Here is a 21,921-nt window from a genome sequence, read left to right as displayed (position 1 = left end):
ACACACACACACACACACACACACACACACACACACACACACTACACATACACATGAATAGGAGATGGAAACTGGTTAGGAGTTTAGGGACAAGGACTTTAATTCTTGTTCTTAGCTAAACGCCAGCAGTTCCCTTGGTCTGTACTAGCTGGAGACTAGAAATGCTGACGTGTTGGGGTCCTCATTTCTGGGCTGGCTCCTCATCTTTCTTCTGCTTTCCTGTTTAGGGCTTGTAAAACTGAGCTCCCCTATGATCCCATGCTTGTCCCCAGGAGGATGAAATCACATGCTCTCCTTGGAGGATTCTAGTTCCACTTCTTCTATTCTATTCATGACAGTATAACCAAAATGCTAGTCCAGAGACCAGGGATACAGAGGTGCACAGATACCTCATGGGTAGGCCAGTAAGTCCCAGCTCATGTCCAGCCCCCACCCACCCCACCTCATGCCTCAACCGCTTAATAAACCCAGTTTATTAACTCACAGACACAGAAACCCTCAGAGGCAATCCCGGTCTTGAAAGCTGTTCTGCTTGCTTCCTTCCCCTTCAGGACCTGCCTATATAAAAACTACATCCTGAAACTCACCCTCCTAGCTCTAAGTCTTCAGATGTGAGTTTTCAAACCTGGAGTGCCTGCAGAACCCAGGAAAATAAAAAGAGACCATTGTCAGGCAGGGGGAGCAATAGAGAAAAATAATAGGCTACAAGTGAGCTGAAGGGGGAGATCAGGCTAATAGTGGAGATCCAATTAGGAGATGGAAGAGATATAGATACAGAAGGAGGAAGAGGACGGGGAGAGGAAAGAGGAGGAGAAGGAGGGACAGGAGAGGAGGGGGAGGGAGTATAGTAAAATAACAGCAAGGTTGTAGGGAAAAGCCATAAGGGATCATAAATGAAAATTTTCTATCTGGGCTGACAATGCTCACCCAAGAGCCATAAACCATCTAGTAAAAACCCCAACACCAAGAATGAGAAGCCTTCTTTGGAGTTTTTGGTCAGGGTTATCCAAGAGACTCCAAAAAGATTATAGGCTATTGCTGTTGAGTTCAGTTGTCTTCCACCTGCAGAGGTGGGAGGTGAGTCCCCATTGCTGTAGACACATGTATTTCAGAAACAGGACCCAGAGGATCCGAGCTGGATCTGACCTGAATGCCTCCTCGCTGAGGACTAGCTTTCATGGTACCAGAAGGCTCCATGCAAGCTCCCCAAGAAGAGAAGCAACAATCCTACCCAGCTATGACGCCTGGGAACCATATCAACAACTTATATGGCATGATAACACTAAGGATGCGTGGTGGTGCTTGCGCTTTGGTGTGACAAACAGCTCTCCAATTGGACTGAAGACCTGCTCAACAAGACTAGAAACCTAGCCAACCACCTATGCCCATTCGCTCCCAGCTAGTACATCTACCTCCCCTGCAGGCCAGGCTCAGAGCGCAGTGCAGAAGAGGAAGCAGAAAGATTGTAAGGGGCAGAGGAGCAGGGAGTAGCTGTGTCATGAACTCTAACCATCATGGCTGACTTAACAGGACCTGAACAATGATGACACCAGTAGACACGCTAACGTGTAAAGCTCATGAGATCACAACCCTAGACAAAGAGCTATAGGCAACTAAAGAAGGCTGGGAGCAGGAGAAATAGTCTTCCCTGAGGAAGTGCACACTGATTGGTTATCCGATACCAGGTGTCAGCCCTGAAAACACACACATATACTTTTCTAAGAAAAGTTAGAGCAAGCCTCAGTTCTTAATGGAAAATCCATGGGAGAACAAAGACCTATGTCCCATAATACCCCTAAGCCTTTGAAATATGGGAAATCTATGCTACTTCCCCTTCCCAGGGAAGCAGAGGGGTTGAGGATACAAGAGCATGAACCACAGAATCAACAAATCAGGGTTCAGAGGGGCTCACAGAGATTGAAGCAACAATCACAGACCCTGTATGGATCTGAGTTAGGGCCTCTGCACATACGTTATATTTGTATACTTTGGTGTTCCTGTGGGGCTCCTAACAGTGGGAGTGGGGGCTGTCTGATGTTTTTGTCTATACTTGGGATGCTTTTCCTCCTACCGTGTTGCCTCATCTAGCCTTGATATGAGGGTTTGTGCCCAGTCTCATTGTAACTTATGCCCTATTCAGTTGAGATGCCTGGGAGGCCTGCTTTTTTTTTTCTTCTTTTTTTTTTTTTTTGAAGGGAAACAGGAGGAGTGGATCTGGGAAAGAGGGGACGTGGCAGGAACTGAGAGGCAGGGGAAATTGGTCAGGATGTAAGTTATGAGAGAAGAATGGGGGGGGGCAGGTAAAGGGACATGTAGTCTCCATCCCATTTTTTCCCAAGTCTGGATTTTTATAAAACTGTCCCCTCCATCAGTCTTTCTCCTGGTTTCTTTTGGCAACAGTGGTAGATTAGAAGACCTCAGGCCTGGCAACTATGTTATTTATTATGTGTCCTTATCCCTGTATTTGCTGACACAAGCAAGATCTAGAGCAGGGACTGGCAAACTGTTCTCTGCAGTCGGGCAGGAAGTGTTTCCAGCCTGGAGGATGGAGGGTTTCTGACTCTGCAACTCGGCTTTGCCTGCAATGATAAAGTGGCCACAGGCCGCATGGAAATGAATGCATATGGTTATGTAAATAAAGCCTTATTGATAAAATGGGCAGTGGGCCAGATTGGTTCAAGGGTTACAGCTTGCTGACTTCACATTCAGAAGCTTGATCAGATGCAGCTGCAAGCTTTTGGCAGAAAGGGCTGTCTCCTACATAAGGTGGCCTGACTCTCAGGGGACCCTGCTCTGTGGCTTCTCCATCCCGTCTTGTCCCGGGACTATAAACCTACAGTGCCAGTCAAAGTTCATCTATAATATAAAACATCCCAAGCTGGGTGGTGGTGGTGCACACCTTTATTCCCAGCACTTGGGAGGCAGAGGCAGGCGGATCTCTGTGAGTTTGAGGCCAGCCTGGTCTACAAGAGCTAGTTCCAGGACAGATCCAAAGCTACAGAGAAACCTTGTCTCAGAAAGATACACACACACACACACACACACACACACACACACACACACACACATATCCTTCCATCAGCAATTGGTTTACCCTGACACAGAACTTAAAACAGAAAGAAAACTGATTGATACCCTTCAAAAACAGGTTTGGAAACAAAGAATGGGCTTCTTTAATTGCTCCACGGGTAACCCACAGGTGATCTTCCTTCAGTATCATTATTAACTCTGGATTTACTGCTGCTGTCACGCTGTGACAGTATTCCTAGCGATGCTTCAGGGACAGCTTGAGCATGGCTCCCAGTCCTGCAGACACATGGCCAGGACACAGGTCCCTGGCCATGCTGTGTCTATCTATCCTCAAAAGATCTCAGTCCAAGCTTGGGTGATCCCCGCTCTGTACCAATCCACTGTGTCTCCTCAGAAACACGTGGAGAGGAATTGAATGGTGCTTGATTGGCTCCTAGAGAATGTAGTAAGTATGTTTTTAAAAGAAAAAAATTTGTCACGAATTTACACTCACAGAGAGGGTGGTGTGAAATACTGACTAACCTTTTCTGTCTTGCTTCTCCCCTTTCCCGTGTTGAATATCCTAGTTCCACGACCACTGTGCTATCACTCGCTTGGCTTTGGTGGCCCTGAGTTATTGCAGCCTCGATGAAGCCTGGATCAAAGAACAGCTTAGGTGAGCTAACGAGGAAGAACTCACTTCTTAGAAATGGGCTGTTCCATCTTTTGACTCCTGCATATAGCACGCTGGCCATTGATAGTGTGATCAAAACCATTGATAATGTGAGGCCAGTCATCCCATAATGGCTCCTTCAAACTGCAGGTACCTGCTCCCTGCAGGCACCTCCCTCTCAGAAGGGAGGAGAAAGTGAAAGTAAAGTACTTAGGTGGGTGGGTGGGGCTCAATGTGGTGGTGTCTGACTGCTCAGGGGATAAAATGCCCATTCCTGAACAAAAGTCATCACAAGAAAAAGACTACCAGAAAGGTGTGGTGGGGTGTACAGGCACAGGGGTCATGAACTTCTTTGGTTTAGACCTTTCCACATACATAAAAGTGCATGAATAGATCACAGCAACACATGGTTTAATAAAGAATTGAAGAAATGAACACTTTCCTATGGGATATATAAGTACATAGTATATGCTGCTTTCACTAACTGATTATATACATGAAGCACTGACCACAGGCCAGGATGTAGAAGATGCTGGGAAATCAAAGGTAAGAGGGACTGGCTGCACCCGGGAGACACACAGGCAGAGGACAGCTGGTTAAAACATGGGCATGGAAGAGAGGGACGCTGGCTATGCACAGGGAAGCCTCAGCAAGGCCTCTATAGAGGAGCTGACTGATGCCTAGTTCAGGGGAACACAGGCTCATGTCACTGTATGGCAGGGCTTCCCTTAGAAGAATGGACCTTATGTCTGTGGACTACAGCTGAACCCTAGCTGCTGAACGTCCTCTCCCCTGAGTCAAGGGGCCTCATTGAGCATGCTACAATCTGACCCTAGTTTATCAGAAAAGAGACAGTGGCATCAGTCACTAGACAGTATGACCTGCTTCCTAATCTTGCTGAACATAAAAACTACTCTTTGTCCCCGGGCCCTAGAAACCAGGTTGGCAAGGAGAAGGGTATTTGAGAGATGCATTTGCGGCCCTGCCTTTGTCTATCAGGCTGGGATGGGAAACGAAGAACAGAACAGTTCCCCAGGAAACTCATACTGGGAGAAGGAAAGGCTGAAATTTGGCACTGGAGGGGGAATTTGTCTCTTGAAGAGAGAGCCCATGGTTCAGACAACATCTCGGACCGCCTTGAAAGAAAGATTAGAGCTGTACGCCGAAGCACATCTCTTGCCTTCCCCAGTGGTCTCTGAAGACCACCTGGGTCCCTAGAGGGTCGCTGGACCTCTTTGTCCCTCTTCCCAATGTGGTCACATTAAGTCTCCTTTACTTGCTTTTCAGTCTTAACTTGGCTCCTCACTGGTTTGTTGAGGGGGGTGGCTCAGCCTGGCTCTGCAGCATGCTCACTGGAGTCCCCCAAAGTCCTCCACTACTCTAGCAATTTCACTTTTATGCTCAAACCAGAATACTGACAAGAGACGCTCTTATGACATAGAGAGGGAACCAAGGATGCAGGGGGCAGGGTGATTAAATAAGAGAAAATGTCTTTGCTGTAGGGAAGAAAGAAACTCAGGTGGAGCCCACATGGGAAAGACAACAAGGATTTTCCTTCAGCTCAGGCATAAGTGAAAAACCATTCAGTGGGAGGGGAATGCACCTCTGCACATTCCTCTGCGATAGAAGCTTTTAGCCCATAAAACCAGAATTTCTGCTAAAATGAATTCATATGCAAATTGATTTAATCTCAATATCATTTTAATAAGAATATAAAAATAAAGCATCATGTAATCTTTTTGTAAGAGATAAGCTTCTCTCATTTAAAACTATATTTCTTAGTATTTAGGATACTGTAGATAAATGTGAGACCCTCTGTACCTCTGCTTTACCTACACCAGCTCCTCTATTTTCCAACATAGCACGTAGAGGACAGCTTGCTCTCTTGTCTCTGAGGGATGGGGTCGTGCTTTGCTTACCTACCTGCAGCTGCTTGTTTGGTGTAATTATCAATGGTTCAGGCATCATTACGAGCTAACAGAGCAGAAATGAGCCACTTGCCTTTTTAAAAAAAATTATGTGCATGTGTGTGTGTGTATGCACATGTGCATCTGTGTGTGTCTGTGTGTGTACGTGTCTGTGTGTGTATTTGTCTGTGTGTATGTATGTGTGTGTATGTGTCTGTGTGTATGTATGTGTGTGTATGTGTCTGTGTGTATGTATGTGTGTACGTGTCTGTGTGTATGTATGTGTGTGTATGTGTCTGTGTGTGCCTGCGTGTGTGTGTGTATGTGTGTGTGTGTGTGTGTCTCAAAGAGCCTGGCAGTAAGTTTGCACCTAAATGTAGACTCACTAATGAAAAAGGAAGAGTTCGTTGGCAACACAATACAAGGTTTAAGCATATGAAGACACTTAACAAGAAGAGAAAGAGGAGGAGAGCAAAGTCGGGGAACAAGGACCAAATTATCTTCACCAAGACAGCTAGACTTTCCTACACCTGGGGACAGGCAGGACAGGACAGAGGGCTTTGAGCACTTCTGGGACAAAGTAGGCTTCCTGTCTCCAGCCTGTGTTGCCAGAGGTAAACAACTTCCTTCCCATTTGGTGTAATATTTAGCTTCCCTGTGTGTGAATGGAGACTTCGCTGTACCCAATGATAAGAAGGCAACCGGATGTTGAAGATGGAAGTTCATTGTGCACATGCAGATGATTAAAATCATGGTCTTGCGTTATCAGGTCACTGTTTCAGACAGGCAATGCACAATTTAGGGACTTACTGAAGAGTCTTGTCACAAAATGCTGGGACAGATTCTTAAAAGGCAGGCTATGAGATACATACTTTTTAATTAAAGACAATATTTATTCTTAGGAAAACATGTAGCAATAAGGAACGAGCTGTATTAGTCACCTGAAAATAACAGCCACAGAAATAAGGATAAGAAGTCAGAGATAAAATGGACCCACTGTGGTATTTTAAGCAACAACCTTTAACAGTGCACAGAATTCAAGGATGAGTTAGAAGGGAACGGGTACCCTCAGGACGTTTCCAGTGGACAGATCCTTATGCACAGAACACATACCTTCTTAATCTCAGATTTCAGGTTACAAGGGTTGCTCTGCTGACTGAACAGGGATTTCTTGAATCTCTCTATAACCCTTCTCTTCAGATCATGGTGCAGAGCTGGAGGCAGCTGCAGGAAGCAAGAAGACAGTCATCAGAACCATCTTCTACAAACTTCATCACCCCTACAGGACATACTTACACAACACAATATACACTCGCAAGACTGAGGAAGAACCTGAATTAGCAAACTGTACGCTACGGTTTTCATCCTCTCTAAGGAGGATGGCTCTGCTTCCATTAGTCATAGGTACACTTACTGACGCTTGTAACATGTAACTCTTTCATGTAACATCCATGCCCACATATGTTGCATTTTGTGAAAAACAGCCTTGACCAGAAAGTCCATTCTGCTCGTGTTTGGGTGACTATGGCATGCTAAGCAGCACCCCAGCCACAGCCCTGAGAAGGATCTGATGCTTTGAACCAGGAAACACAAAAACTCACTCTTTGATCCATAGATGGCCACCTATGAGAGTTCTACAGCTAGAGAGAAACCAAATCCTCGGGGACAATATTACCGGTTAGAAAGACAGGGTGGATTAGCATGCATTAGGACCTGAATAGGATGGTGTGAATTTCATAAATACATAGACAGCCACTGCAGAATCTTAGAAAAGAAGGGGATTTAAAACAACCACTGAATTGTAGGGCTTTGTAGACAGGACTTACACTGGGAATCAGTGTGCTGATCACCCAGGACAAAACAAGCAGTATCAGAACTACCAAGATTTGATGATTTTTTTTAAAAAAAACTATGAATAGATACCCAAAGGAAGAGCTCAGGGAGAAAAGGTTCTATAGGGAGATGAAATGAGTACTCACAAAGAAAAGGAAGCAAAGAATTATAAACTCTAAACAAACACTGGCCAAAAGAGGGAGAAACACGGCAGAGATGATCATTCCCAGTCCTGTCCCTGCCCAGCCCTGCTCTGCTTCCTGGGATTCTTCAGTTTGGGTTGATACCATGTGACCATTTGGGGCCAATAAAAATGATGTGTGCCGATATGAGGGTAGGGTGATGCAAATCCCCCAAAAGTCACAGGTATCATTGCCCTTCATGTGAACTAAAAAGGGAAACACGTGAGGTGAAGGAGAGAGATTTAGCATTAGTCTCCTAGCATGGGGTGGGCTGGAGCGGTGAGAGGATGAAGGCTTCCCTGGAGAGACACACAGGACTTGGCAATTCCCTATTACTTCACACCCGAAGGTGCCACCTCCCTAAACCAAACAGCAGAGGGCAGTGGTGACCTAGGTCCAACCAGCAACCTCCCAGATTGATTGCATGAAGGCCCTGCAAGGGGAAGGTTGTACAGGCAGCTACAATGACATTTTGAAGGTGAGCATCACCATCGGGCTCCTTCGAGTATCAGATTAACTGACAGATTAATTCAGGAATTCATAAAAGTCTTGCTATTTGTTAAACTTGATAAGCCTCTAGTTACTGTGGAGCCCCATCCACTGCCCCTGAATTCAGCATGGAACATTAGAGTAAGCTCACTTCCAGCTGACTTAAGATCCGCACGTAGACAGTGCAAGCAAGCTACTGTGTCTCACTGGGATGAGTATCATTTGCACAGTGACCCATCCATAAAGCTCTCAGTGAGAACTGGAAACTTTACACAGACGGATGAAGGCTCAGCTATAAATGAAGTGAGTCTATATGAAAACATAACATAGTCTATATGAAAACAGAACCCAAACCCCTGGCTCATGCGTGCTGGGCGCTGGGATCACTCTATATGTTTGTATTCCTAAATCTCTCCTACAGTAAAATTACATGCCAGGGTATGCAAGCTTTGATAGGTGAGGAAAGCGTGTCACACACCTTCCTCCTGAAAGGTAGGCCTTCTGCATCAGTCTTATCCGACAGCCAACACCAACCAGTGCCACACAGCACCCCATACTTTATAAACATTCCCGGGTCCTTTATTACAATCAAGGCATACACAACCCGTAAGAGCGCCCATTCCTGATGAAGAAACTGATCCTAGAAAAGATAGTAGTTTCTTCAGTTCACATATCTAAACTGCTTTACTGTACCATACAGTGTAATAAAAGGAGGGAGAAAAAAATCCAGTCTGCATGTTTTCTTAAACTTGCAACTATATGGACTCTTTCTAAAAACCTGGATTCCCTACCCAGGAATACATTAGCAAGGCACAAGCCATTTGTAGGGCTCCATTGGGTAAATAGTAAACCAAAATAGCACTTTAATCTATTTTGAAATTTTACAGCTTAAGAAGTTTTCCCTAAATGTTAAAAATCAAATGCTGTAAGATTGCCATTTAAAGAAATAAAATCCCACACTTCTCTTAGAATTTAAGAGTCCCTAAAAAGAGACTGACATGAGAAATCCAGCCATGCTGTGACTATCGTATCCTGTTGGCTCTCGGCCACCCCAGCCATGAGTACCCAAGGGACCCAGTAAACCAGCAGACCGTTCTGTTCTTTATCGCTGCTGCACAGCACAGTCTGAGTCACCGAAAGCCAGGGGTTGATATCCGCTCCTGACAGCACCCCCATGATGGGCAAGGTTGCGGGTGACTTCCTATCTCTTCTCTTGGAGAAAGATACGTTGTAACTTTTAAGGTTGTCATGTGATGACTTCGAAGCATTTATTTAACAAAATGACTCAAGTGTAGTAGAGCACTAAAGCCGGTCTCATTCCGTCACCATGCAGGTCTTACCTACGCAACAACCAAAAGGTAACCTATGAGTATAATCGCCATCTGCTCACAGGCGCACGGGTTCCCAGCATCTGAGGTAAGCTACTTATTGCCTTCTGAGCATGCCGGTCTCAAGACTTCTTTCCCAGCTTGATGAAAACAGATGTGCAATTGAGGTAAGAAGGACATTAACCTCTTGACGGCTAGGACGGTTGTCATTAGATGAAACTGGCAGATATGTCTCCATGGAAACTGGACAGGACCGGTTCCCACCAACCAGTATCCCCTCCGGTCCTCAAGACGACAGAAGGAAGGAGGTTGCCCCGCTTCTCAGGTCAATCTTCCTCTGCACAGATTGGTCTGTGCAGCAAGTGCACGATGCCTCCGCCTTGTGCCTCTCCTTCCCGTGAATGGCACTGGCTGTGCTGAGCACTGTAAGTTAAAGTTCCAGAGAGGACCCTTTCCTCGCTGTGAAAATAACATGGAGTTGGAAGTATTCTAAAAGCGAACTTGGAAAACACACAGTTGTTATGCCTGAACTGGCAGCGTGGGACGAACGGCTGACACTGACCAAACAGCACACATCATCCGCCAGCAGTGGTTTAAAGGAATAATGACACATTCACAAGACTTCCATCCTTGCTTTAAAGTGCATGGAAATCCAACAAAGACGGTGTGTATACCCATTAAAGAGTTGATTTACCGCGCCAGAAATTGTACTAAATCTCAAAGGATATTTCTCTCCAACTTAATGAGGAACAGAGTCACTAAAGAGCTACTTCCAGATCCTTTAACACTAAAGAGCATTTTCCCACACTCTCACCCAGTGCATAAATGGACATGCATTTCAATATGATATTTACCATCTCATCTGGTAGGTGACACTTATCTTCACCCTCAACTTCTCTCCCAGATTTGTCCCTGCTCTTCATTTAATCAGTTTAAAAGTTACTTGTGATTACCAAGACACAGGCTGACATCAGAAAACAGTGAGAAAAAGAATCAGTTTTAGAACCTGGGCCCCAGAAGGGCAGCTGACGGTGTGACTCAACAGATTTGGGGCAAAAGTGAGAGATTAGAAAGGCGTTCATCTCCAAGCCTAAGATGCCCCAAAGCAGGGGCTGAGGAACACAAGGAAGGCAAGAGGAGGCTGCGCAGTACCAAAGAAGGGAGTGGCTTTGCCTGTCTGGTCCCCAGTGTAGGTGGTGGGCACTGCCTGTCAGTCCATCCTGATTGTCCTCCTAGGACAGCAGGACACTTCTCCTGGCTAACTGGCCAGATACCAAGTTCTGTAGGTAGGGGCTGCTGAGATATCCTGGAGGAGGATGGAGCTTGTCCTTCTGTGTCCGGGATGCTCAGTCCTTGCCTGGCTTCAGCAGTAGACAGTGGACCATACATGCTGGGCCCTCAGACAATTGGTGTTTACCCCCATCACATTCAGGGGCACCACTGATAGGTGGCTTTGCAGATATTTCTACTAACAGCCCCTCCATGGCCTTTCTAATCCCATAGAGGGTGTTCTGCAGCATACCACCCTAGGGTGCTGACTCCCAGCAGCCTTCAGCAGGAATCTCAGGGCAGGTGGTCTGTCCTGTCTCCAGGGGCAGGTTTTTATGTTTCCCAGCATGGCACCTCAGCAAATCTCAGCAAATCTGTTATATGGAAGGCTGCTTGTTTTTCCCAGCCGCCCGGCTAGCTTAGATTCGAAATAATCACACAGAAACTGTATTAATTAAAACACTGCTTGGCCCATTAGTTCTAGCTTCTTATTGGCTAACTCTTACATCTTAATTTAACCCATTTCTTTTCATCTGCATAGCACCACGAGATCATGGCCTACCAGCAAAGTTTCAACAGGTCTATATCTGGCGGCAGCTCCATGGCATCTCTCCGCCTTCCTTCTCCCAGCATTCAGTCCAGTTTTGCCCACATACCTAAGCTCTGCCCTATCAACAGGCCAAGGCAATTTCTTTATTCATTAACCACTACACACAGATAGCAGGACCTCCCACACCAGGGGCCCAGGGTGAACATGTCTGCTCCACTGTGACTTCTTGGATGCAATGCTTTAGCCCTAAAGGTACTGAACTGAATCCCCAAACATGAAATTGGGACATCTTGCTGAACCCTGATGAAGTTGGGAATCTTAAACATAAATCACTTTCAGGTTTTATGGTGAGTGGACACAACTTGTTGCTCTTTCCTGAGGAAACAAACTTCTCCTTACTAAAAACTTAGATGAGAAGCTCTCCAGAGCAGAGATCTTAAAAATGCATGGGCATTTCTCACAAGACTCACAGGGATGAGGGTCAAATCCATAACCCATCAGATCTCCTTACAATTCATGGGAATTGATTCACACTAAGGCTCAAGAAAAAGTGACTTACATGCCCCCAACTCACAAGATTGTAGGACAAAACAGTGGCACCTCAGATTGTGTGGGAAGTGTATCCTGCAGCTGCTATGTGGGGAGGAATAAACGGGGCACTGGATTCAGCTGAGCCCACAGGTGTGCCTAGATACTTGTAATTCTGCATTGGATGGGCTGGTCATGCAGATGTTGGTACAGATGACTGCCTGACCAGCTGAGAAGAGCTTGTGTTTAGTGGGGGCAAAAGGCAGGGCTTACAGAGGAGAGTTTCCAGAGGTGCGGAGAAGTGGGAGTGGTGGGGTGATTTGCATTTCCTGTCTGTGAATACGTAGGCTGCGCAGTTCTCCCCAGCTGAGGCTGAACAAGAACCTTTAGCAGGTATTCCTTCCAGGACAGCACTGGCCAGGGCAGCAGTAGCCCTGCAGCCACGCAAACCGTGCATCTGCACTCCTTGGCTGGCCATGTGACCCTGAAGGCTACAGGAGGCCAGTGAACCTAACAGCACAGGCAGTGATAAAACCAGATTACCAGCGACCCAAAGCAGCATGCACCACAAGGAGAGAGAAGCCTGTGATGACGGAGCACCTTGGCTTTGGCGAGCTTTGGTGGATAACTGTGGTATACCCAGACAGGAAGCTGACGCTTGGACCACCCAGTATTTTCGCCTGCTGTAGTAAAAGAAAAGAAGCTCCAGGTTTTGTAGACAAACTTCCAGCTTGAGTTGCCATGAGCTCCGTGAAGGCTTCCCTGCCTCTCATGGTTCTCAGAACTGGGTCAACTCAGGGCCCAACCAAAGCCTCCTTTCACCCTACCCCCACCCCCCTCCCCTGGCTAATGGGGAAGCTGGAGTCCTGGATAAGGGATCCTGAAATATTACTACAGGAACGCTCCATAAATTCTCCTGTGCACTATCCCCAGGAAAAGGTACAGCCATTTATCAAAGTGACCATCGACTGGAGAAAAGAATATGTCGACTTCTCAGAAATACCGGGCGCCGGCTATGAATCAACAGCAATCCTGCAGTCCTAAACTCTCCCTAGCTTATAGAAATCAACAGTTTGGGTTTTGTCTCTCAAGATGGGGGTGGTGATGATAGGTGAAGCCTCGAGGGCAGACTTTTCCTATCAGGAGGCTGCTAGTGTGCGTGTGCGTGCCTGCGGAACTTTTCCACAGACCCCGGATGTGTAAACAGACTTTCCACAAGGGGCTCCAGCAGCTCCTAGGGCGACTCTTAGGCTCTTCAGGTAACCAGGACACGGGCTAGTTACTGATACTGTTCCTTAGACAAAACAAACAATCAATCAAAGAAAAACCTGACAAACGCCACAGAAAGCAGGAAGAGGGAATGGAAGGAGGAAAAGAGGCAGGGTTTATTTTGGCCTACAGTTCTACGGCACACAGCCTGTCGTGCACGGAAGGTCCAGGGGCAGGAGCAGAAGGATTGGTCACACTGGACATGTACTCACACTTAATTCCCGTCTCCTTTTTATACAGTCCTGGTTCCAGCCCATGATAGCCACATTTGAGGTGGCTCTTCCAATTTCAGTTAACCTAGACAGTCCCTCACAGACATTTCTTCCATGGTGATGCTAATGCTCATCTAGTTGGAGATAAAGATTAACTACATTTTGCCTCCTGATGCCTAGAATAGCAGTTGGCGCTTGACAGGTGCTTACTAACTACAAGACAAATGAGTGAAAGAAAGAACAAAATGGCCAGATGATGCTATCTCGAACTCCAATGTACTTGTCTTCTTATCCAAATAGCTATATTTCTTTTCTTCAAAGGGGAAGAAATTTGTTACCAGTAAGAGGTCCATCCTTAGATGAAGGAACACTCAGACAGCCAGCACTAGACAGAAGTGTGTCCATAACCAATGGACACACATGTCTTCAGCCATGAATTTTCTCATACTGAAGTATTGTTCAGATTCACAAACAGAAAGTCTAAATGATCCTGGGTTTTGTGGGAGTTAGGGGTGTGGCTTTCACATCTTTGAGAAGTTCTGCTGTCAAAGCAGATGCAAGAAGGAAGATTCCATCCCCCCCCCTTTTTATGATAAAGTTGCTTTTAGAAAAAGCTGCTAAGCCCTTCCCCTCTTTGCACACCTACCCTAAAGAGCCACTTGTATGTAAGTCTGCTTAAGCACAACAGGAGCACAGGCAGAGCCATGGGGGAAACAGACACATTTACTGCTAGGCCAAAGCGTCCCCACACACATCCATGGGGTTGGAGAGGGGGAAACAACTAAGTGTTCACTCTAACTCCAAGCCCTACCAGGCCGTATTTTCTTAGCAGGGTTAGCTCTGTCTTGGAGGCCGAGAAGAGGGCGAGGCACCAAAGACACTGACCTGTGTGATGTAGATGACTTTGTGCAGCTGGAGGAGGATCTGCTGAATGGGGTCGCTGATCTGCCGTACTTTCCGCTGGGATACTGCGATGCCTGCGGATGCTGTGGGCGAGAAATGCTGCTGTGAGCCAAGGTCACTTAAAAGTGATATATTCGTGGAAAACAGAAGAAAATTCTGGGCAAGAACAAAGCCAGGATCCCACCTTACCAATGAGACCCTGTAGCACTTCTGCGTTTCATATAGTAAGCTGTTCTTTCCCTCCATGTCTCAAGCACTCAAGAGCCGCTTCCCCAACTCCACAGCCCTCACCACAGTGCTCTATTCTTGAGGACTACAGAGTTAACATAGGAATGGCCTCGCTCCCTGTATTAGCCACGCCTCTCTCTCCTCTCATTCACAGAAGGCATGGAGAGCATCAAAGCCACCAGAAGCATAGCATCCCCTATTCCCTCCAGGTCCCCCCATCTATACCATGTTTTCTGCAATAATACTCATTAGCCAGTTCTTTCTTACTAAAATTAAGTTTCTAAGACCTCCTTTTCTTCTTTCTATACCATTTCAAGCATTTAAGAAATTAAATTTGTTATAGCAATAGCTTCAGCAATAACTATGATTTTAAAGATGATTCTTATACGTGTGCTTTCAGAAAAGGATTGTGTGTCTTGTCATAAATGATTTGTTTTAAAAAAATTAAAGAGAATTTAATGTAGTTGTTTAAAAAGATGAAATTATCCATTTAAGATGCAAAACAAAAAGGAAACTAAAACATGAGAATTCTCTTTATGGATAGCTCTATTTACTTGTTTGAAAATTAGCCCAAGAAATGACCTGGCTCTGGGCCATCTGAGGCCAGCTTCTTGTTTAGATGTAAAGTCTGTCTCTCTTGAAAACTCCTTGTAGGCATCAGTTATTGGATCATTAAGTTGAGATTTAACAAATTACCCTCAGGGCAAAAAGATGAGCAAGTAAATCATAAGGATTAATTTACTGCTGCTAAGAACGGGGGGTGGGGGAGTGATGCTGGCTGTTCCCCACAGTAGCCCCAACCTCTACCTGTGTCTCCCACCCAAAGGCCTCCTGAATGGCAACCTTCCGCCTAAGCTCACTGAAAACAGGACTGGATAAAGCATCAAGTTCATGATGGCACGGGAGACGGGGAGGACTTGCGTTGGTGTCATTTCATGCTGGCTAGTCTGTTAGCATTTACAGACTCAGCCTTTGTAAACAACAAGCTAAAATCTCACAGCATAGCTTAGCACCTTTAGGTTTGTGACAATGTTTTGAGTGGGTACTGCACAGGCTTGATTCTCCCTACTACAAACATGGGCTTGTCTGTGCCCTAAAGACAAAAACAAAGACTTAGCTAGAGTGTTTTTGTATAACACACAGATGTGCACTTTAATTTTAAAAGAAGCTAAATAAAAAGGTGAATCCAAAGACAAACATATAGGCATCCTCCTGAATATTAACCTTCATCAGGCGATGAAAGGAGACAGAGGCAGAGACCCACATTGGAGCATCGGACTGAAATCTCAAGGTCCAAATCAGGAGCAGAAGGAGAGAGAGCACGAGCAAGGAACTCAGGACAGCGAGGGGTGCACCCACACACTGAGACAATGGGGATGTTCTATCGGGAACCCACTAAGGCCAGCTGGCCTGGGTCTGAAAAAAGCATGGGATAAAACCGGACTTGCTGAACATAGCGGACAATGAGGACTACTGAGAACTCAAGAACAATGGCAATGGGTTTTTGATCCTACTGCACGTACTAGCTTTGTGAGAGCCTAGGCAGTTTGGATGCTCACCTTACTAGACCTGGATGGAGGTGGGCGGTCCTTGGACTTCCCACAGGTCAGGGAACCCTGATTGCTCTTCAAGCTGATGAGGGAGGGGGACTTGATCGGGGGAGGGGGAGGAAAATGGGAGGCGGTGGCGGGGAGGAGGCAGAAATCTTTAATAAATAAATAAATAAATTTTAAAAAAGCAAACAAAAAGCAAACAACTGGGTCTTGAGTCCATTTGACAGCGCTCCTCAGTTCTAGAAAACTTCTGACTTTCAAAAATAGCTTTGATTGCTTATTCTCTTAAAACAAAATTTCAAATGTTTAGTTGCAAAAGCCCCTTGTAAATCAAGCAAACACACACACACACACACACACACACACACACACACACACACACACACACAATGTACTCTACAGATGAGGCTCAAGGCTCTGGGGACCACCTCCCGTGAAGAGCATCATCAGAAGTAACTGCTGACATTAGCTAGGTGTCTCTCTGTTTCCTACGCCCATCCGTTTGACACACATACACAAGTAGCTCCGAATAGTAACTTTCAAACTGTCTTTGAGTCCTGACATCGGTTTAATAGGTTATGCGCAGCACTGTGAAAAATGAATGCAATGAATTGAAGAGAACCGGCAAGCTTCAGAGCACACCACACATGGCATGGGTCCATTGGGTTAGGGAGAGCGCACTACTCATTGTGGGCCACTTCTAACAGAGTTTGAAGGGTAAAACCGCAGAAGGAGGTTATATATATACACATATATATATATGTGTGTGTGTGTGTATATATATATATATATATATATATATATATATATATATATCCTCCCTCTCTTTCATTTTTCTTCTTTTCTTTCCTCTCCAGGAATCTCCTTTTCAGCTGAATGGTGACACATTACTGTCACAGAGACTGTTGATGGGGAATATTGTTTTTCAGTGTATCAGGGACAGAGCAGTTCTGGCTTGTTCCTTATGACCCTGGAAGAGGCTGTGGTTTGCCTGGGTGCCCTGTGGTTTGCTGAGAAATCTGTTTGCCCGGGACCTCAGTTGCCGTCAATTTCTCAGTATTGTCAGCAATGCTGTAGTGCACATCTCACGGAGGAGCCAAGGTTTACCAAGGCCAAATGCATTCTCATTTCTCACGGAAACAAATGTCTTCTAAAGTGACTGAATTATTTCAGACTCTACTAGGAGAGAATGCATTTTTCCGTATCTGGATCAGCACTATTTATTATCAAATTCTAATTGTGTCAACCTGTATTTTTTTTTCTACTTTGTAGTTTTTGAATGTTAGTGAAATTACTGGGTGTTTTTGTCAATGGCTGTTGGATAATTGCTGATACTGTTTCTTTATTGATTTGCAAATGTTCTTTACATATCCTGAATTCTATTCCCTTTGAATTTTATGTTAAAATTATTATACATTTCTACTTGATCTGTTATTTATCTTTGATCGAAAGGGTACTTACTTCTCATCGCTAACATACACAATAAGGTGATTCTAAGTCCCCCATTCTGCCAGAAATCTCTGGGGTACTTACTGCTGCCACATTGTAGGGCACTAAGGACTCCTGTGGTGGAGGGGGAGGGGCAGAGCCTGGCAAGGATCCCAGTTGGTTTTAGGAAGGAAAGAAAACTTCAAAGCGAGACTGGTGTGTGTGTGTGGGGGGGGGGATCAGTCCATAGCACTTGCAAACAACGGATTTCCTAGACAATTTCCGCTAACGGTTCATCATCGTCGGCTGAGCTGGCAAGGCACTCCGCCTCACTGAATCCTCTACATCAAAGAGTAAGTGGCTTTCCCTTAGGGAGACAAAACAATTCTAAAATCCAAATAAATAGAGTCTTTATTCAGTGATTGGTGATCATGGCTCTCGGTCACATCATGTTATCTGGGTTTGAGTCACTTTCTCCTAACACATGTTCTAGATGAGCTCCCTGTCAATACTGCACTACTTAAGCTTTAAAAGATGTGTCCTAATTTTTTTTTACTTTTTTAATAAATGCACATTATTTGCACAAAATGTCAGGCCACAGTGGCTTGTCCAGGTGTGTATAAGGTGACTGACGAGTGTATATACCTTTATAATTCAGCTCCTGCCCTCCCTTTTCTTCTTCCATTGGTTTCCTGACTAGGCCTTAACAGCCCTTGCTACTAATATTTTATAAAGAAGCTTTCCTAAAATAGTTGACTCACCTTTGCCCAGACAGTAATATAGAAGCCAGGGTCAGCGTGACAATTTTAGGCATTTTAACAATAAAACCACCTTGCTTTGCATCTACACTGACACTGTGACAGCCCTAAGCTGTCCGTAACATTTTCAAAGAAAGTTTAATAATTGGAGAGAGTCTGAAATTACTGTAACTTCATCCACATTAACTGTAGTCACTGAACACATTAAATGTACCAAACAGCATGAATGAAGGAGTAAAAGTGAAAAGGGTAACAAAAAATAATTCCAAATGACCCACATACTAAAATGAAGCATTTTTCCCAAGAATCATATACCCCCCTCCCTCCCCCCCACACACACACATAAAGAGGAATCGAGCATCTGCTGAATTGTCTGGGTTTAGTTGGTAATTTTGCTATTGGACACTGGTCTTCCTTAGTCATCCTTACTAGAAATACAAAAGAAAGTAATGTATCCTTCTTCTCCCACAGCATCTATATGAACACTTGTCTCTTGTCTTGTCGATTGCATTGAAAGAATGCACTGAGTATAGTCAGTAGCCACAAAGAATATACTAACAAACGCAACAGAAATGTTTATTCAGCACATTTCCTATTTGTTTTTGAATGCTCCCTTTCAGTTCTTTCTGCATATCAGTTTTTCTTCACATTAAAGATTTCTTTCTGGCAAAAAAAAAATGAACATTTACACTTGGAGATACATAGTTTCGGAAGGGCTGGTGGGATGGGTCAACTGGTAAAGTCACTTGCCATTTAAGCCAGCGTTCAATGCCTAGGACCCACCATGGAAAAAGAGCACTGATGCCACCAAGGGGTCCCCTGACCTCCACATGTGTGCCACACACAGCAGCTGTCCAGATGCATAGTGATAGAGGCATTTAAAATCTAAGGGTAATTTTAAATTTAGAGAAGTTATGTGATAATTCCATTTCAATCAAGCAAAAAGTAACTGTGACTAGAGCAAAAGGAACGAAAAGGGATGCCCGCTGTGGCATTAGAGAGGCTGGGTTTGCATAAACATCTACGTAAATCCAGTCACTATTTTGAAGTAGTTACATACTTTATAGATTAAGTGTTTGATAGTTTCATCAAGGCAGAAATGAAAATTTTTGGAAAACAGCTTATAATAGTCTAATCAGTTCCATGCTACTGAGAAGCAGCCATGGTGGGCAGGAAAGACAGAATTCTCCTGCTCTCTGGGTCTCAATTCCCCTAGGGTATCAGTCACGATAGCTTAGGCTCACTTGTCATGAGCTTAACATCAAAATGGTCTGCCGAGTACTGACATGAACTTTGGGACTGGAGAATCCCTGCAGTCAGGCTCTGGAACTGCCACCCTGCCACTAACTTGGCCCCTCCTTCCTTAAGTGGGCCCTGGGCATGCGGGTTTGGGATCTCAGAAGCAAGTAGAGAGGCAGCAAAGCCGGGGAGAGAAGAGGGAAGAGGGTGAGCTGACAGGTTCACATTAGCTTGCAGGAAGGCATGACTGGGGTCAACTCTGAGTTACCTGGTCTTGCTCTTGATCCTAGGCCACCAATGAAGTCTCTGGAAACAGAAGGAGATAGGGGCCATTAGGAAAGTTTCACCTCGTGACAAACAGTTATTGAAAGTTGTGTTGTATTCAGTAAAGAGAGAAATCAACATTTTGAAATCAGGATAGACTTTCAACTGGAAAGCAGAAGCACCCTGTTCTGCCAGGGTGGTTTGTGATGCGTGAACCCTGGAGATGAGCAAGAGCATAAAGCTCAGCATCCTGAATGGCGCTTCTGTTGCTTCTGTAACCATTATAATCAAAGCAGTGATGATTGTGTGTGTGTGTGCGTGTACGTGTGTGTGTATATGTGTGTGTATGTATATGTATGTGTGTGTGTGCACATGCGTATGTGTATGTGCGTATATGTATGTTATGGGTGGGTGGCTGTGCACAAGTGTGTGTGTGTGTGTGTGTGTGTGTGTGTGTGCAAGTGTGTGCATGTGTGTGTGAAAGGGTCTTATGTAGCTCAGACTAGTCTCAACCTTGCTACATAGCTAAACCCTGCCTGGCTGTGATTTTTGTATTAAAAACAATATTAACTTTTTATGTGTGATCTGTCCTTCAGATGAAAAGCAAAAATAAAAGCCATCCACTATTTCTGTGAGAGAAAATGAGTTTTACACTGTAACAATCACATTTTCATATGGTTTCCAGTGCTATTAACATCTGTCCTCCATGCCTCAAAATTCTAGATTGCCCAATCATTTTAAAAGTTGGTCCCAGAGTCTTCTGGTCTGTAGGGGTAATCTTCACCTCCATTGGTGATACTGGTTGAACAACGCTCCTCTTACTCTTCCCACTGGAAGGCAGGATCTATTTCTTAGGAGTTTACTTCACATGATGGCATGCAAGCCAACGGGTACATACTGAACGACAGGGAGGTGCATGGTGGGAGTCTGCTTGACAACCTGGGATATGATGACTTCTCTCGCTAACTTGTGGACAGTTGGCTTGCCCCAACCATTTTATTTCATCATGTGATTGTTGTTGCTGGGCAGCTCATATCTAAGACATGGAGCTTAACAAGGTTGGCAAGCACTTACCAACCAATCTAGTTTAAATGCTTGAAAAATCCCCAAACTCTGTGCCACAAGTGACTTCTTTCTTCACTCCTTCCCACCTTTTACCACCACTTGAAGTGGGATTCCCCTCTGTGTGCTGTGATTACCATTAATAAATAAAGAAACTGCTCTGGAACTATAGCGAGACAGAACTTAGGTAGGCAGGGAAAGCGAGGCTGAATGTTGGGAGAAAGAATGGCAGAGTCAGAGAGAAGCCACGGAGCTGCAGGAGACAGACGCTGGAAACTTCAGCAGGTAAGCCATAGCCACGTGGCAATACACAGATTAATAGAAGTGGGTTAAATTAATATGTAAGAGTTAGCCAATAAGAAGCTATAGCTAATGGGCCAAGCAGTGATTTAATGAATACAGTTTCTGTGTGGTTATTTCGGGACTAAGCGGCCGGGAACCAACAAGAGGCTCCTCCAGCAACCACCGATGTAAAACTTCCAAGGTAGGCACATTTGTAAAAAGTAAAAAGAAAAGGGTGAGATTAATCTTATATTTTTCACCAAATATATCCCAAATACCAACATTTAAAAATGAAATAGTGTTTTATATCGTTTTAAAATAATGTCAGACTAAACATTTGATAGCTCAGCTGCACTAGCCACATTTTTGACTGCTTAGGTCAACACATGTGCCCAGCTATCTCCATATTAAGCTCTCCTGACTTTTCTACAGAAGCCATTGGTCATGACCCCCTAACCACAGCATTAGTCCAGCCACAGAACTGCTGGCTCTGACATCTCATGGCCCTCATTGCCTTAAAGGTAAGTTAAAACACAACTTCTGGAAAGGCTAACACGCAAACTGAGTTAATGTGTCATTTTTTATTGTCGAAAAGTCTTTTATTTCAAACATTCTTATAAAATACTATGCGTGATGGGATACATGACATGGATCCCCAACTGTGCTTAGCTGCTTCAGCTTATGTGCTGTTCTGTCCAGTTCTATATGCTTAAGAAGCTTTAAGGTAGAGGCTGGAAAGATGGATCAGTGGTTAAGAGCGCATACTTCCCTTACAGAGGACCCAACTTAGGTTCCCAGCACCCATATGGGGAAACTTACACCACCTATAACTCCAAGCTCCAGGGGATTCAACACCCTCTGCTTGCCGGGCGGTGGTGGCGCACGCCTTTAATCCCAGCACTCGGGAGGCAGAGGCAGGCGGATCTCTGTGAGTTCGAGACCAGCCTGGTCTACA

At 44.9% G+C, this 21,921-nt stretch overlaps 1 protein-coding gene across 1 annotated transcript in view; it reads right to left on the bottom strand.

The window, feature by feature from the left end:
- Nek10 (NIMA related kinase 10) overlaps positions 1-21,921 on the bottom strand; it is a 184,255-nt gene that overhangs the window by 16,750 nt on the left and 145,584 nt on the right. The window contains exons 30-32 of the mRNA XM_013346817.2: positions 19,627-19,664; positions 14,135-14,235; positions 6,703-6,813 (exon numbers count right to left, since the gene is read on the bottom strand). Coding sequence (XP_013202271.1) covers positions 6,703-6,813; positions 14,135-14,235; positions 19,627-19,664 — 250 coding nt within the window. The remainder of the gene's footprint in view (positions 1-6,702; positions 6,814-14,134; positions 14,236-19,626; positions 19,665-21,921) is intronic.

This window comes from Microtus ochrogaster, chromosome 6 (genome assembly GCF_000317375.1).
Source record: "Microtus ochrogaster isolate Prairie Vole_2 chromosome 6, MicOch1.0, whole genome shotgun sequence".
Taxonomy (NCBI): domain Eukaryota; kingdom Metazoa; phylum Chordata; class Mammalia; order Rodentia; family Cricetidae; genus Microtus; species Microtus ochrogaster.
This window is presented reverse-complemented; position numbering and strand designations above follow the sequence as displayed.